General features: G+C 54.4%; 2 protein-coding genes across 2 annotated transcripts; one reads left to right on the top strand and one right to left on the bottom strand.

Moving 5' to 3' along the window:
* Positions 1 to 2,201: 2,201 nt before the first annotated feature.
* Positions 2,202 to 4,680, top strand: SYS1 (SYS1 golgi trafficking protein). The gene is made up of 3 exons (XM_082292821.1): positions 2,202 to 2,383; positions 3,027 to 3,094; positions 3,670 to 4,680. Exons 1-3 carry the CDS (start codon positions 2,222 to 2,224, stop codon positions 3,908 to 3,910), a joined length of 471 nt encoding a protein of 156 aa, XP_082148947.1. The 5' UTR covers positions 2,202 to 2,221; the 3' UTR covers positions 3,911 to 4,680.
* Positions 4,681 to 8,577: 3,897 nt separating this feature from the next.
* LOC309579424 (neuritin-like) lies at positions 8,578 to 11,962 on the bottom strand (the record flags this gene model as incomplete). The annotated part of the gene is made up of 3 exons (XM_082292726.1): positions 8,578 to 8,803; positions 11,369 to 11,516; positions 11,920 to 11,962. The coding sequence occupies 3 exons, from the start codon at positions 11,960 to 11,962 to the stop codon at positions 8,578 to 8,580; spliced, it is 417 nt and encodes a 138-aa protein (XP_082148852.1).
* Positions 11,963 to 16,120: the final 4,158 nt, after the last annotated feature.

Below are 16,120 nucleotides of genomic sequence, written 5' to 3'. Positions count from 1 at the left end.
AAGGCTGGAGCTTCTGCAAAAATAAATTCTCCAAAGGCTTAAGTGAGAACTCAGCAACAGTGGCCCACGTCCACCACGCACATGCCTCTGCCTTGCACAATCCTTCCTAGGAGATGGTCTGGGAACAGGGAACAAAATGTGTCAAACCTGGCTCAGCACAGAAATTCACAGAATGAGGAAAGGAAAACATACAGCAAAGCTGCATAGGGAACTTCCCATAACAGGCATGGAAAAAACGTCACGAGAGTCTGTCAGAGATCATAATCTGAGTTCCCATAGCCAGCATATTCCACACCCACGACTGATGTGAGCCTACCACCTCCCATGGAAGCTGGATTCCCCTTTTTATTCCTCCTCCTCTCTTTTCCAGGTGAAAACGGCTCTTGTGGCCTTGTGGCAACTCCCCTGTCCACCAAAACAGCCCGGGGATGCCTCCTCTCCTTTTTCCAGCATAGATCTTATCTCCAAAATGCTCCGTTGTCCCACACAGCCTTGGGGATTTTACTGTTAAGTCAGTGGCAATTCTTATACCTGAAGCCAAGCAAGCAGGACAGCTCACAAGGAGCCCCAGCAGCCAAGAGCTGATCACAGAACAGGTACAGTGGAGCACGAAGGTCTGTGGCACCTGGCCTTTCCATGAGGCTGGATAGAAGAAATCAGCACGCACCAGAAGAAACCTCTCAAAAGAAGCCAACCCAGCCCTGTAACGGAAAGGTGCTGCCAGGGCATACCAGGACTCAGAACAACATCCTGGTACCCGATGGCCTAAAGCTAAAATGAGCACGGCTGGGGAGCAGCTGCCAAGAGCCTCGGCGCCTACGGAACTGGCCTAGAATTGAAAGGAAATACCCGGGGACAAGAATTTCTTGTATGGTTGGTATTTGTGATAAGTTCAAAAAAAAAAAAAACAACTAGAATCATGTGTTAATCTTATTAGTCACTTAAGAAATATAATCAACACTTCTGTAAGAAAAAATATAAAGCATAGAGAAGAAAATAAAATTAAGAGAAGCTGTTTTCTGCAATGTTCAAACAGGAGGGGGAGATGTTGGAGTGAAAGCTCCTCTGGACTCAGGCCCAGAGGAAAGCTAAAGCACAGCTCTGTATATCTTTAATTTTTTAAACAGCTCTTTTGTAGAGCCTGATCCACCAATTTTTAGACATTTCTCTAACAGTACAAGAGCAAAGTTAAAAGAAAATCCTCCAGTGTTAATTAGAAACCCAGAAACAGGGCAGATTGATCTTTAGCAAGGGCTGCTCAGCCAAGTTACTGAACACATTGACACCAGTGCGGATGGGCAGGGACAGGGGCTGGGGAAGCCTTATCTCCAAAATCCTCTGCTTTCCCACTCAGGCTTGGGAAATTCACTGTTCACGCAGTGACAATTCTCATACCTGAAGCCAAGCAAACACCGCGGCTCACTCAGGCCATGAAACCGAGCCCTCGCAGCCAAGAGCTGATCACAGGAGGGGTACAGCAGAGCACGAGGGACTCTGTGTCTTTTGAGCAATTTTTAGCTAAGTTCCTGAAGGCACCGACCCAGGGCAGGGGACAGGGCTGTGGACGCCCTGGGCAGGCAGATGTGAGAGAGGTGCTGCTGGACACTGGGCACAGAGGGCCGGCGGGCGGGGGTCTGGGGGCCTAGCTGGGAGTCGTGGGCAGCGAGCGGGGGTCGGGATCGGGATCGAGCGGGGATCAGGATCGGGATGGGGATCGAGCGGGGATGGGGATCGGGATGGGGATGGGGATCGAGCGGGGATCGGGATGGGGATGGAGATGGGGATCGGGATCAAGCGGGGTCGGGATGGGGATCGGAATCGAGCCGGGTCGCGGGCAGAGCGGGGGTCGGGATCGGGATCGAGCGGGGATGGGGATGGGGATCGAGCGGGGATCGGGATCGGGATCGGGATCGAGCCGGGTCGCGGGCAGAGCGGGGGTCGGGATCGGGATCGAGCGGGGATGGGGATGGGGATCGAGCGGGGATAGGGATCGGGATGGGGATCGGGATCGAGCCGGGTCGCGGGCAGAGCGGGGGTCGGGATCGGGATCGAGCGGGGATGGGGATGGGGATCGAGCGGGGATCGGGATCGGGATGGGGATCGGGATCGAGCCGGGTCGCGGGCAGAGCGGGGGTCGGGGGAAGCACCGGGTCCTCCCCCGCGCCAGGGGGCGCTGTCGCGCGGCGGCGGCGGCACTTCCGTCGCGGGCGGCGGGCGGGCGATGGCGGCGCAGTTCCGCAGCTACGTGTGGGACCCCGCGCTGATCGTGGCGCAGATGGTGCTGCTGCAGGCGGGGTACTACAGCTCGCTCGGGCTCTGGCTCGCCCTCCTCGGCACCCTGGGCAGCACCGGGCCCTCCCTCCAACAGGTCTTCAGCGACGAGGTGAGGGCGCGCCCCGGGAAGCCGCCGTGGGCACAGGCCCCTGGAGCGGGGGGGACTTGCTGGGGCTCTCCTGGGGGAGACAGACTCCGCTTCCGTGTGGGCATTCCCGGTGTTAGGGACAGCCCCCTGCCCAGGGAGCACCCTGGTGTGGGCGCAGAGCTCCCCTACCCGGTGTAGCAGCCCTCCAACACACAGACCTGCTGTCCCGTGTAGGTGCTCCAGTTTGGAGGTAGAGTCCTCCCTTTGAATAGGTGGTACCCCGGGGTAGAGACAGCACTTCGGTGCATGGTGGGCGATAACACCCAGATAGAGACAGACACCCTGTACAGGTGGTACCCCTGTGGAGAGAGAGCACCTCGCTCTGTAGGTGATACCCCTTATAGAGACACCCTCCCTAGGTACCTCCAGTATAAAAACAACTCCCCCACCCCCTGGAAGCAACCCCAGTATGGACACACACCCTCCACCCCCAGTTTAGGTGGTTCCCCTCAGCACAGAACCAGACCTTTCCCTTCCCATAGGTGCCCCCAGACAGACACACATGTCCATCTCCTCGTGTAGATCCTGATCCATGCAGGGCTGCGCCACGGGAGATTTCAGGCTGCGATTTGTGCCGCGGGTTCCTACTAATGGTCCCATATAGATTTTAGGCTTCTCAACCCCGCCGGGGAGGCTCTCCATGATGGCTTTCATCCTCAATGCACTCACCTGGTAAGTCTGCAGCTAGCTGGAGTACCTGCACATCTTGTCCTTTTGTACCATTAAGCTAAAGAATTCAGTGTGATGTACTGCCTCTCTCCAAACATCTCCCAAAATCCCTGTGCCTTTTTAAGCATGTCTGCTGAGGGCAGTTGGGAACTGCTGACTCTTGGCTTTCTAAAACCCGGAAAAGTCATTTCACTTCATTGCCTCAGTTTCCAAGCTGGGAATGAGATTTGCTTCTGTGGGAGATTTTACTAAAAGTTAGAATTAATGTATCTCAGCAAACACTGATCTATAAACACTAATGTATTTTGCCACTGCACAGAGATTACTAGGGGAGATAGTCTAAAAATTCCTGCCTGCTCACTGCACTAAAATCTCATTTTCCTGCCATCATGTAATTAAAAAGCTGTAAGCCTGTAAGTCTTGCTGCAGCAGCCAGGAGAGAGGTCAGAAACAATCTATTCGGAAAATATTTGAAGAAGTTTTAAAACCACTACATAATCAGCTGCTGATAGCTCTTGCTGCACCCCCTTTTCCATAGGTCTGGTGGAGTTCACTAATCTCTTGTCTTTACTTTGCAGTGCTCTGGGCTTGCTGTACTTCATCCGGCGAGGGAAGCAGTGCCTGGATTTCACCGTCACCGTTCACTTCTTCCACCTGCTGGGCTGCTGGATCTACAACTCGCGCTTCCCCTCGACGCTGACGTGGTGGCTGGTGCACATCGTGTGCACGGCGCTGATGGCGGCCATCGGGGAGTACCTGTGCATGAGGATAGAGCTCCGGGAGATCCCCCTCAACTCCGCCCCCAAATCCAACGTATAGACTGGCTCTGGCAACACCATGCTGCGTTATGTCATTGTTCCCAGCACAGTGCGTCCAATGCCTCAGAATCATCCCTGAAGAAGCACAGCAGGTCTGTTTAGACTTTATGATTAATTTTTTTTTTTGGACTTCGGTGACTGCATGAGCGTGAGCATCTCCTCTGGCATCAGCTGACAGCAGGGGAGGAGCAGATGTTTATTTTGTTAACACAAAGTATTAATATGACTGTATGGAGAGCGTGCCCTTAAACTCTTCACTCATGAGACTGTTAAAAGCCAGGTAGCAAAACTTGGTGCGTGAGGAGCATTTGGAATTTAACGATGTGGGAGTGCCCTGAATGGATAACACAATGGTCAGCTCTTCTCGCTGGAGTTGGCATGGTGAGCAGTGGGGCTGGGAGCTGCTGCTTCCAATCTGTGACTTGTTTGGGCCTTGCCTGGGAAGAGTCAAGGAAGTGAATGGATGGGGAGAAAGAAAATAGTTGTACTTACCTGAATCACCAGCTGCGACACTAAATAACCTGTAACGTTAGATGGGTTTGTTTGCTGTTTCCATGTTTGATACACAGAGGTGACAGACAGCAGTTTGCTGAAGAAATCTTTTGTAATAATAAAAATATAATGTTGCTGTGAGTGTTACGGCTCTCCTGAGAAGCTGAGCACTTCAAGAAGTACCACGAGTGTCTGTATCATGGCAACAGAAGGATGCAGGCAGAGAACACTTGGCTGGGAGGTGCCCATTGTGTGGGGCGCATAAAATTTCCTACAATAAACATTTCATACCTCTGCTCTGAAAGGAAGGTATTGAGTGCTGTCTTGGGAAGTCAGCTGGCATAATCCCATTTCAGAGGGAGTGTCAGCAGTCCAGGATCTCCACATGTCCAGCCTGAGCCTGGAGCTGCCCTGGGGAAACTTGCAAAAGTGTCCTGGAGCCACGATGCTCTTCTCCCTTGGATGGGCCTTCCTGTCAGGCTTCAGCAGTCTAGCAACAGATGTGGCCTGGTAGAGGTGATGTTAAGTAAGAGACTGCTGTTATTTCTCAAAATAATAGGATGTGCCTTTATTTAGAGGCCCTTCAAATAAACTTCAGCAGGCAGGGACACCCCCATACTGCTGAGGGGCCAGACCTGCGTGGTTCCTCTGGATCCACAGCCCAAGCAAACAGTCCCACATCCTGCCTGGTTTCCTCTGAGGGATGACCACATTGTGCAATCCCAAATGAGGGCAAAGCCAGGTCTAGAGACAGATTTTTCTCCTGTGCAGCATCTTGCTGCAGGAACTTCCCTTTGTATGTTAATATTTGTAAGTTTCAATTTGCATAAGTTATTTGTTAATTCAGTTTGTTGAAAAGTGGTGGGATGATGTGAGACTGAAGTTGATAAACTCTTTGAAGCTGCTCTTTTGACTTTTGTTACTGGGGAGCTGAGCTGTATTTCAATCCCTGCTCTCACACTCAGACACTGTAAATTGGGGCAGGATGACATCCTGCTGCTTTACATACTCGGCAGGTCTCCAGAGGAGGATTTCTGTCTAAACAAATGTATCCAGCACTTTTTATATTGGGGGATTTCACCAGGAGCCCTTCCTGACCAAAGCCCTTGTAAGCAGAGTTTCAAACAGCAGCAGCCTTTCAGAGGGAAGAGTTTACACAAGTGTTTTTCTGGGCAGGAGTCAGCCTGGAGGGCCCCCCCGAGGTCACTTCCTAGGGCTGCCCCTGCAGCACAGCAGTCCATCCCTTCTCAAAATCTGCTCATTTTTCATGTGCAAGGATACTTGCCTTTCTCCCAGTCACTTCAGCCTGGATATAAATTGGTCTCCAGTAGGTGCCAGTATCTCCCTCAGAAAGGAGCAGGGAGTGTGCATGTGGATGGGATCAGGGTGTGGAACAGAGGGCAGCGCTGCCTCGGGATGACAAGCACTGGCTCGTTGTTAGTCATGTTTTAAGACTCCTTCAGGGTCATTTTTGTCCTCTACTGCTTTTTGGTGCTATTATTGAGAGAGAACATCCCAGTCCTGCAGGGACAGGGAAAGTTTGCAGGTTTGCTTCAAGGTTTAATACCACACCAAAGTGTGGTGTTGGACACAGGAACTCCTGTGTTCGGGGCTGTTCTTGAGGCAAGCGGGAGCTAAAGATTAATTACAGTGAATTTGAGAGCAAGGAGACAAAGCCACATTTTTCCAGCTGCTCCCAGAGTTGCTGTGGGTCTGTATTAACAGAGCTACCACCTTTGTTCCCCTGCAAAAACAAAGGTGAAGACTTTGGACTAAGAAACACTTAACCTATTTCTTTTTGAATACGCAAGATATGCTGTAACTGCTTCAGCAGCTTCCTGAGGAGGGGGGTGAAGTCTGGGGACAGCTTTGTACCTGGCTAAACTCAGAGCAAGGCCACGAGAAGAATCCTTGACAAACAGGGCTTTAACCCTGAGGCTGCAGGACATCCCAGGAGCTGCACTGCATCAGCATGAAGTGTGCTGTAGGATCAGAAATCTTTGTGAAAGGCTGCTGACTGCCTAGGAGAACTGAAGCTGTATATTACTTTTTTTTTTTTAAGGATTTCTACTGTAATTGTCCTAGTCATAGAGGAGGTTCTGCTAAAAATGAAATACTGATTGAGGAAACTCATCACTCCCATACTGTGAGACCTAGTTTTCTCTCACATGCTTTCAGTCAAATTTAGAAGCACCTTTGGCTTTAAAAAAAAATCTGCTGCTCCATACCAGAACAGTGGCAGATGGTCTTTGTTTCTTAATGAATCTTTGGGGTTTTTTTGTGTGCAGTAGTTGAGGGATTTGCTTCCAGGGAAGATATGTCCCAACACCTGCTCTTCTCAGAGACAGTGGCAGTCATCCATTTGCATCCATGGTTTTGCAAAAAGAAGCTTTCTTGCAGATCTGATACTTCTACCTTCCCTTTCCCCAAAGCTGTTTCAACGTAGAAAATTTTAAGAGAGGAATTGCCAAATTCAAAGAGAAGGCAAAGGTTGTGGGATTTTAGGGGGCTGTGCTTATTTCTTTTCCTAAAGGCATTAAACAGCTGTTCTAAACAAAGAACAGGTACAGGATTTGGAGCCAAAAGACTCCAGTCTTGGTTGTACATGATTCCCCCCGCTTCAGCTCCCCCAGCCACAAGAGATAACAGGGGAGTGGGGAGTGGGATCAAACAGCAAATAGTGCTGTTGGAGTGGAGGAAGAAGAAAAAAATGAAGCATCTGGGTGGTTCACTCCAGGTTTTACCATGCTCTGCTTTACCCTTTCTCCACTGCTCACCCTAAGGCTTTGTGTCCCAGATGCTGAGGACTGAATATGTAAGTAACAACTCTGCTGTCTGTAGAAAGCCAAGGTGCACTGAAGTGCTGTCTGAACACCAGCTGCTCCTCCCTGGCTTATTTCTTGGAATTTGCCTCAATTTCTTCATTATCTCCTGCTGCTGCTGCAGGAGCCAAGTGCTGAGTGATAGTGAAGGCAAGAGGAAGAACACGTGAATGCCAGAGGAAAGCAACATGACCCAACACCACTGTTAGGAAAATGATCCTTTGCTCTAGAAGCTTTCCCAGTGCCTGCAATGCATCTGGGGCATCTGTGGAGTTAGCAGGGCCCTGGTTTCCCTGCTCACACATTAGAGCACACACCCCGTGGCCCTGTGCAGCCAGGCAGGGCACAGAGATCCATCAGCATCCTTAAAACAGACTGCCTTGGGCTAACCAATAATATTGTTGTTCCTCTAACATACTCAAAAATCACTTGCAAACACCTCTCTGTTCCAAATACTTCCACGCTTGTACTGAAGCTGCAGAACTTACAATGCTCTGAGCTGCAAAGGAGATGAGGAGACTGCGCTGTCAAGCAAGAGCCAGGACAAATAACTTCTGCCATGCTGTTGGCTCTAAAACAAACTTTAATACTCTGGAATTACACACTTCTACCCACAGCTGCTTACAGGTACCCTGGGGAAAGCTTTAAAGCAGAAGAGTTGTTATAAATCCCTTTCATCCTGCTAGCTTGATACTCCCTCTCCCCCCAAAACATTTTTGACCTCTGTCCTTAGAAAAGGGATTTACACCTAACACAGAAGTTACTCAGGAATTCAGATGTGTGGAAGAGAAGTCATGCAACTGTGATTATTGTTCAGCAGGGGTTTTACCACGTCCTCAAAGAAAAAAGGCCAGCACGAGGCAGTAAGGTCTCTCTTCAGCCTGTGACAGGACAGAAACCATCCCCTGCACCTCACGGAGCAGTGGGAAAAATACCCATCTTCTTTTGAGTGCCCAAATCAAAAACCTGGAGAGTTGATCTGATAGAAGGAGTCAGAAAAGTAAACAGGTTTGCTTCCAGTAGCCATAGAAGAGTGCAAAAGTGTCCAACATTCATCCTTTTTCCACAATTTATAATTTTCCCCCAAATCCTATGCCCTGTATGTACAAGTTCCCAAATCTCCAGACAGCCAGGTCCATGCCTGTGCCTTGAGGCAGAAGGGGACAGGAGTTATTCCAAATTACAGAGAAATTTCAACACCCTGGAGATGGTGCCAAGCTCTTCCTTGTCTCACAGGCGCAGGATGGAGCCGGGAGTTTCTGAGCTCCACACAGCGTGTTCCTCAAAGGTTTGGAAAACAGATCTGAAAGATGCCACGCCACACACTGCCACCACTTTGGGATACTCACAGAGTTTATAAGTTCAGCCAAGTGATGATGAGGGGAATGCTGAGGATGGAAATGTTGGGAACGTGGATCCAGGCAGAGCTTTGGGCCATGCTGGGGCTGCAGAGGTCGAACAAGCTGCCTTGAAATTTGGTTTTTCGTGACTCCCTTCTCAGCATCTCCCAGATGGCTGCTGCTTCCTTCTGGCACTCCCAGAGCACTGTCAGTGCACAGGTGTGGAATTCATCCCAATACCTGCAGCCAGGGAGACACCACGCTGTCAGACCCTTTGCACACCCACAGTGCTGGATGCCAGGCAGAGCCTTGCTGCCCTGAGCCTGCCCTCTAAGCAGCAACAACCCTCGTGTTTTGTGCAAGTTGCCCAGACTATTCATCCCCTCCATCATCTGCCAGAGCATTTTGGCTAAAACTCCGAATCTCAAAACACTGAAATTATTTATTCCTTTTTTTTCCCCCCCTTTTCTCTGGAAGTCAATAAAATCCATTATTTTCCATCAACAAATGTTTCCCTGAGTATCTCACACAGGCTGCAAACAAAGGCCCAGCACATCTCATTCATCACTTTCTCCAAGCTTTCTCCAAGCAGAGTCAAGGGCAAATGGGAGCACAAAGCACAGAGAAGGACAAGAGCTCCCACAGACTGTCACAGCTTTAACTGAGGTATGGGCAGGGGCAGGAGGAATTATTCACTGTGTTCTCATTAGAATCATCTCCATTTATCTGCTGGGTATTACTTGCACAAGTAGAAGCTGTTCAGTGGAAAGAGGCTTTTGGGGAGTAACAGAGGGAAAAGACAAAACAGGCAAAGAAAAAAAAAACAAACCCGGGAGTTGCTCTGCTGTCCTGTCGCACATGGGCTGGGGCTGGGCACCACGCCCAGCTCCCTGCAAGTTGGGGACTGCCTGGAGGATAGGAGCAATTGCTCTGACACTTTCCCGGTGTCTGCCAACACACCAGGCACACATGCCACCCGTCAGGAAGGGGATGCAGCCCAGCTGGCTGAGTGGGGACACTGTGCACCCAAAAGGACAGCACGGTGCTGCCTAAGTGTGCTGTGCTGGAGATGACACCTTTGTGCAGACAGGCAAACCGGAGCACTCTGCTTACTTAGACCCAGGGCTTACGTCAGAACACCAGCTGTGAGGTAGTTCATTAAACCGAGTCACTGTGGCAGAATAAACGTCCCCAGATAATGAGAAAAGCTGCTGCCAACACTGGCAACCTCCAGCGCTCGCTCCCGATCTGCAGCAGCAGCAGAAGGCAGCTCTGACAGGTAAGAGTTAAACCTGACCCATGTCTCAAGGCAAAACAAGCTGGGGGAAGGTGAAGGGGAATGGCAGCTCCGGCCTGGATCTGCTTTCAGCTGGGATGGCAATTGCCAGCGTTTCAGCCTTCACAGCCCCCATCTGCTCAGGCAGGCAGGCTGCTGGCAAGCACCTTGCCCGGCCGGCTCTGGGGCAGCGCTGCACACAGGGCTGAGACATCACCAGCCCCCACAGCAGCTCCTGGCTCCCTGTCCATCCCTCACCCACGCTCCTGGAGACGGGACCACGGCACCAGAAATGCAAGCAGCAGTGGATAAGGCTGAGCGTCAAAGGCAAATAATTCAGAAATATTTCCTGGTAGAAAGCTGGGACATCATCAACTTCCTGCTGGGGAAGATCTCAGGACCTGTTTCGGTGGTGGTCTGTGCCTCTGAGCTGTAAGAAAAACTCAGCTTGCACATTTCACGTGAGCTTCAGCGACGGAATCGCTCCTCCAGTCCCAGCATGGGCTGGGCTGACTCCTTGGGTGTTTCTAATACCAACAAGCCTCCTTTAAAAAAAACAACCAAAAAGTATCAATTCTGTTCAAAACAGCAGTTCCATTTCAACCCAGCCGTAGGCAGGTCCCAGAGAGGTTCATCCTGATCCAGGCTGTCTCCTGGAGAAGGGGGAATACAGAGCAGGCCACAGCCTGCAGGTTGGTTTCCAGCAGCTCAGAAAGCCTGACCCCAGGGCACTCAGCCCTCCAACTTGCTCTGCCAGGTTTCCACCACCCCCAGGCACCTGGGTTTTCCCTTCATTGCTGCCTGCATTTCCTTGTAACTCCTGTTCACTCCCCATAGGTCGCTCTGGAGATGCAAAGCTGCCTCCATTTATCTCTGCAAACATTTTACATCCACCTTGTCGCTTCTGCTCGTCTGCTTTTTAAGCAGACCTCTCCCCAAACCTGCCTGACACCACCCCTCATCACCCAGCTCTTCTTCAGTTCTGCTAAAGTTAACATCCTCCCAATACCGTCATCTCAGGGCATCACTACAAACTCAGGCAAACCAGGGCTGGGACAATCCAAGCCTGAAGGATGAAGGGTTTGGACAGGGAGGGAGAGGGCTTGTTTTGGGCAGCAGGACCCACCTGATGCCCAGTGCAGGCTGCTGCCGGCAGTGCTGGGCCCTGGGCCAGAGCAGCCACTTGCACATCACTGCCTGAGTCCTGGGGTCCAGGGGAGATTTTCCTGGGGTGCAGAGTGGGTCGCGTCTCTCCAGCCCCGCTCCTCCTGGCTGCGGGCATGCAGGGTCTCATGGGACCAGTGCTGGAGGCTGGAGCTGCTGCCAAGGACCAGGGATACAAACTCCGGTGGGAGACAGGCAGGAGATGGATGGATGGACGGACGGACGGAGAAAGGAAGCTCACTGGGTTTATCTGCAACCGGAGGGAGGTGTGGAGCACATGTGTGTGTGCAGGCACGACGGGACTCAGGACGGCAGGACAGACAGGGGCAATGCCAAAAGACAGGCTGGCCATGCACCGTACTCACCTGCAGACTCGGCGCAGCCCCTGCAGCTCGATGCCCTCCTCCTCCTCGTACGTGGCCATGCTGTCCCCCAGCTTGAGGACGCAGTCCGAGAGGCCCCGGTAAGCGTCGGCGCAGGCGGGTCCCGCTGCCAGCAGCCCGGCCAGGTGCCCTGCCAGCACCGGGGGGCGAAGTGAGCACCGGCGCCTTTGGGGACAGAGCCCACCTCCGCCCCGGGGTGCCCCAGCTCGGCGAGCGGCCCCTTCCACGCAGGACAGCCCCGAGCCCCCGCCGCCCCCCGCCTGTGCCCGGCGCTGTCGGCGTCTACCCAGAGCCCGGCGGACACGGGGCAACCCGAGCCCAGCCCGCCCGGGCGGCCATCCCGGCACCAGCACCCCCGGCCCGGGGCGGGGGGTAGTGACCGGCGGGGGGACGGCCAGGGGAGCCCGCCCGCACGGAGGGAGAGAGGGAGGGAAGAATGGGACACCTCATCGCGTCCCGTCCCCATCCCCCCCCGAATACCCCAGACACCGCCCGGTCCCCCCGCCCCGACCCCCACCCGGGCATCCCCTCACCCAGGGCGAGGAGCAGCACGGCCGGGCCCCGCCGCTGCCCCATCCCTCCGCCGGGCTCGGGCTCCAGCTCCGCTCCCGCTGCCAGTGCCGGTGTCCGCACCACCGGGGCCGGCAGCGCTCCCCTCCCTCCCGCCTCCGCGGGGAGGGCACCCGTCCCCGGTCGCCGCTAATGAGCAGCTTCGGCCGCGGCTAATTAAGGAGGGGGCTGGGCCGAGGCTAACGAGCGTCCGGGAGCACCCCCAGCCCCTCACCCCGCAGCCCCGGGATCCCGCAGCCCTGCACCTCCCGCATCGCATCCGGCCGGGAGTCTCTGCCGGCACCCACAGCTCCACATACTCCGTAGCCACCTCCAGGCACCAGCGCCCAGGGTCCCCGGCACCAGCATCCTCACCCCAAAGCCCCCTGCCCACCACAACCTCTGCTGCCCACTGCAGGCGTGACGCAAGTGGGGGACGTGGGACAGTGCCCGCTGCAGGAATCCGGGCAGGGCGAGGTTCTGTTCGCTTGGTAATCTTGAACAGCACAGGGGAACGCAATGAAGGGTGGGAAGCAAAGCTTAGAGCGTTTAAAGGGTCAAAGCCTTAAACATCAGCACCTACAGCTCCAAAACCTTCTGCCCAGACCCTGGCTCCAGCAATTCCCAAGGCTGCATGGCCTTTGTGGCATCAGTTGGGATTTTGCATGTCTGTGGCCTGATCCTAGCTCTCGCTCCAGGAGTCCCTTTGGCTCCAGCAGGAAGGGGAACAGAAGGTTTCCTGCCTGCTTTGGTGGCATTGCTGTGGAGGCTGGTCATGTCAGACCCCTCTCCTTTCTGGTGATAGCTTTGCTCTTGGGGACACTGCTTTGTACCAGCCCATGAACACGACCAGTGCCCAGTACCAGGACCTTCATAAGTGGAACCCCTCTGTGCACGGGTACCCTCACCCCCGGGGCAACCACACCACCACACGCAGACACCTCCAGCCCCAGGAACCCGGAGCAATTGGAAACCACAACTCTGCAAACACTGTACACACCCAAATCTAATGCAAGAAGAGCTGAGGTGTGAAAACCAAAGACTATTTCTTGACAAAAGAGCAGCAAAAACAACAAACTACAACATCTATTTACAGATGAGTGTCACGTGCTGCATCTTCATCAGTCCTGGAAGAAAAGCAAGCAGCACAGTGATTTCAGTCAGGCTGCTGATGCACGTTCCATCTGCCACCAGCCTGGGAAATGCAGGGCAAAGCCTGGCCCAGAGGTGTCACCGCATGGTCTCAGCTACCTGCAGGGACAAGCCAGCCCCAAGGGTGCTTCCCGAGAACCTGCACAATGCCCCAGGACACAGGGCTGCTCCATGGCATTAAGAGCAGAGTCTGAAGAATAGCTCAGCCACCCCTAAAGAAGTGGGATATGATGGAGAGGAAATTCCTCTGGGACAGGCACCCTCTACCAGCCCTGCCTGCTCTTTCTTCGGCCAAGGCTGGTGTCCTATCCGGACACGACCTCCCAGCTCTACCAGTTCTCGTGCCGGAAGCTGGCAAACAGCGATGTCTGTATGGCATCGGGCCCGAGGACATGTGGACATGATACCCCCGGGGCTTGGCAGGAGCCTCCCCCAGCACCACACAGGGACTGTTAGCACTGGGACTGGGATCCTCCCCTCGGGACAGGGCATGGCCAAGGAACCGGCTGGTTCCAGGCATGGAGTGGTGCTGCAAACCCCTTCCGGGCTCCCCCCACCTCTCCTCGCCTGCGGAGATTCTCGTTTCTCGGCAGCCACATTCCTTTGAGGGTGTTTATGGCTTTTCTGTCTCCCCGCTGTCCCAGGCTAAAATCGCCCCTTTTAAGGGAGCCACAGGACCACGGGTTGCTGGAGCTTTGCCGGCTGCAGGCTGCTCCTTTGCAATGTATCGCCTCATTTACTGGAAAAGCAGCCTTGCCTTGCCTTGTTTTTCTCTTGACTCCACAATTTTCTGATGGAGTCAAGCTGCAGCTCACTCCCAGCCCCATCCATGCACGCCTCCCAGAGAATAAGATGTATTTTCACCAGCAAGTGATTCACCTGTGCCTGGAACTGGTTTGCCTTTCCCTTAGCTGCCGATTCCTCCCCAGCTGCATCCTCACCCCGCAGCTCCCTGACTCACCTCCCAAACCTCTAATAAACGGGAAAAACCTGAGCAGGAGAGGCAGGAGGAACAAGTCACCTTACGTTTTCTCACAGTGACAGGGGCACTTTGATGCTGCCTCCCCCGGGGTCTTTTTGGCAGGAGCTGGACTCGGTGTCGTGGGGAGAAGAGGTGACAATCCGACCTGGGCTCGTGACCTGGGCATTTGCGGTTAGGGCGAGGGCTGTTGACACAAGACAGTGCTGTGAGCCTGCACTGGAGGCACAAGGGAGGCAGGGATGCTGCGGCAGCCGAGACAGACCCTGCAGGTTTCTGGCAAGACTTATTCTTAGGGCTCCGTACCAGGAGTGGAGACTTTCCACTGACTCCAGTGTCACTTATGTCCCCTCTCACCTTTTGGCCCGGGGCAGGCACGCTTTGCTACGAGTAAAAAAAAAAAAAAAAAAAATCATTATGTAGAGCTGGCTTGCCTGCAATGGTTTAATTGGAATAAAATGTGTGCCCCGCTGAGCGGCACGGCTTGTGCTGAAGAGCTAGGATGAGTCAGGCTCGGTGCCGATGATATCAGTGCTTTTTCTACGCCCTCCCGGCAAGGCAGGATGAAGGGGCCACGACAGTGAGGGGCCTGGGAACGTGTCACTCTGCACGGGCAGCACCCACATGTGTCGTCCCCGCAGCGGGGGTTCGGGATGCAGTGAGCCCTGGAGACCTCGGGGTGCTCCGAAAACTCGTGTGCGCACAAACAGCCTCCCCGCCTCGCAGCAGTGACTGGTGCCAAAAGACACAGACGTGTCACATAGCAGAGACCTGAGCTAATTCCCCGGCCCTGCCTCCTCGCCCCGCCACTGGCAGGGCCGGGCCGGGCCGGGCAGGGCAGGGCAGGGCAGGGGGGCAGTAGGGACGGTGCCGACAGGCTGATGCTGCCCGGAGGCCACAGGGAGCTGTGAACAAGCCGGCGCCGGCAGGCACCCAGCAGAGATTTGCTCCTGCAGCTCCTCAGAGACCATAAGCCCCCACTCGTGCTACACCAGCCTGGTCCCCCCCAAACTGCAGTGCTGGCATCCCGCACTACGATGCAAATCATCAGGCAGGTGCTTATGGATAGGGATAAACATTTATGTGGACAAAATTCAAAACCGCCGTGAAAACTGAAGCCAGCCCCAGGGTGCAGGCTCCGGGTCCCCAGCACAAAGCCGGTTTTCGGCAGCAGGAGGACCCAGGAGACATAGGGGCGACTGCAGAGCAACAGTAGCCAAAATAGAGCTGGGATACAAACAATACCTAGTTATCTATTGTTATGCAGACAGTGAGAGGAACACACTGAGGACGGGACAGGCGGGACACTCCACAGACACTGGAAACTCCCTTCCAGCCACAGCAAAGGGCACAGTGGATGTCCCCCATTCCGGCTTGGCAGTGACCAGGCTCCGGGCAGAGCTGGCGCAGGGCACGGCGAGGCACTGACTCACCCTGCTGAGACACAGGAAGGAGGCGGCGGCCAAGTCCGTGGCTCTGCCAAGGAGCAGCCCTGATGTGCAGGGCTGAACGTGGGAGAAAGCACCCCAGAGTGAGGTCTGCTGGGGATAAGGGTCTCACGAGGCCAGGAATGAGATGGGGAGGGAGCCCCTGGCCCATCAATACATCATGCTGTCCTCTCTCTCGCGGGAATGCATGAGCTGGGCATTTTGAGAAGATAAGCAAAGAAAAAGCAAGCATGAATGGTAACTGTTCTCCCTGCTCAGGCAGAGTCCCTGCCTCCCCCCGCCTCCCCCTGCCCACCTCCTGCCACGCGGGGCAAAGCTCCTGCCGGAGCAGGGCACCTGCAGGCCACCACTGCGGGCACCGATCTCTGCCTGGGGCGGCTGTGGTGGGGAGGGACCCTCTGCAGGGACCCTTCTTCGGGGCCAGGGACCCTGCCTGCATGGGGACTCTCCGTGGGTCCCAGGAACGTAGAGGACAGGGTACCGCGCACGGGAAGCCTGCTCTCCATGGGGGCCAGAGACCCTTCACGGGGACCTTCTGATTCTCCCTGTTGGCCGGAGACCCCATCCGCGCCGCAGGACTCCCGGCGGCCCCGGCAGCGGCGGTGC

This window comes from Coloeus monedula (assembly GCF_965178545.1).
Source record: "Coloeus monedula genome assembly, chromosome: 17".
NCBI lineage: Eukaryota > Metazoa > Chordata > Aves > Passeriformes > Corvidae > Coloeus > Coloeus monedula.
Note: the sequence above shows the minus strand (reverse complement) of the source record. Positions and strands in the feature narration are given on the sequence as shown.

Bases quoted from the DNA above. Each gene is read 5' to 3' on its own strand.
- SYS1 (XM_082292821.1), top strand. From the start codon at position 2,222: ATGGCGGCGCAGTTCCGCAGCTACGTGTGGGACCCCGCGCTGATCGTG. The intron at 2,384-3,026 runs GTGAGGGCGCGC...GGTCCCATATAG, and splicing joins AACAGGTCTTCAGCGACGAG to ATTTTAGGCTTCTCAACCCC. The intron at 3,095-3,669 runs GTAAGTCTGCAG...TTTACTTTGCAG, and splicing joins ATCCTCAATGCACTCACCTG to TGCTCTGGGCTTGCTGTACT.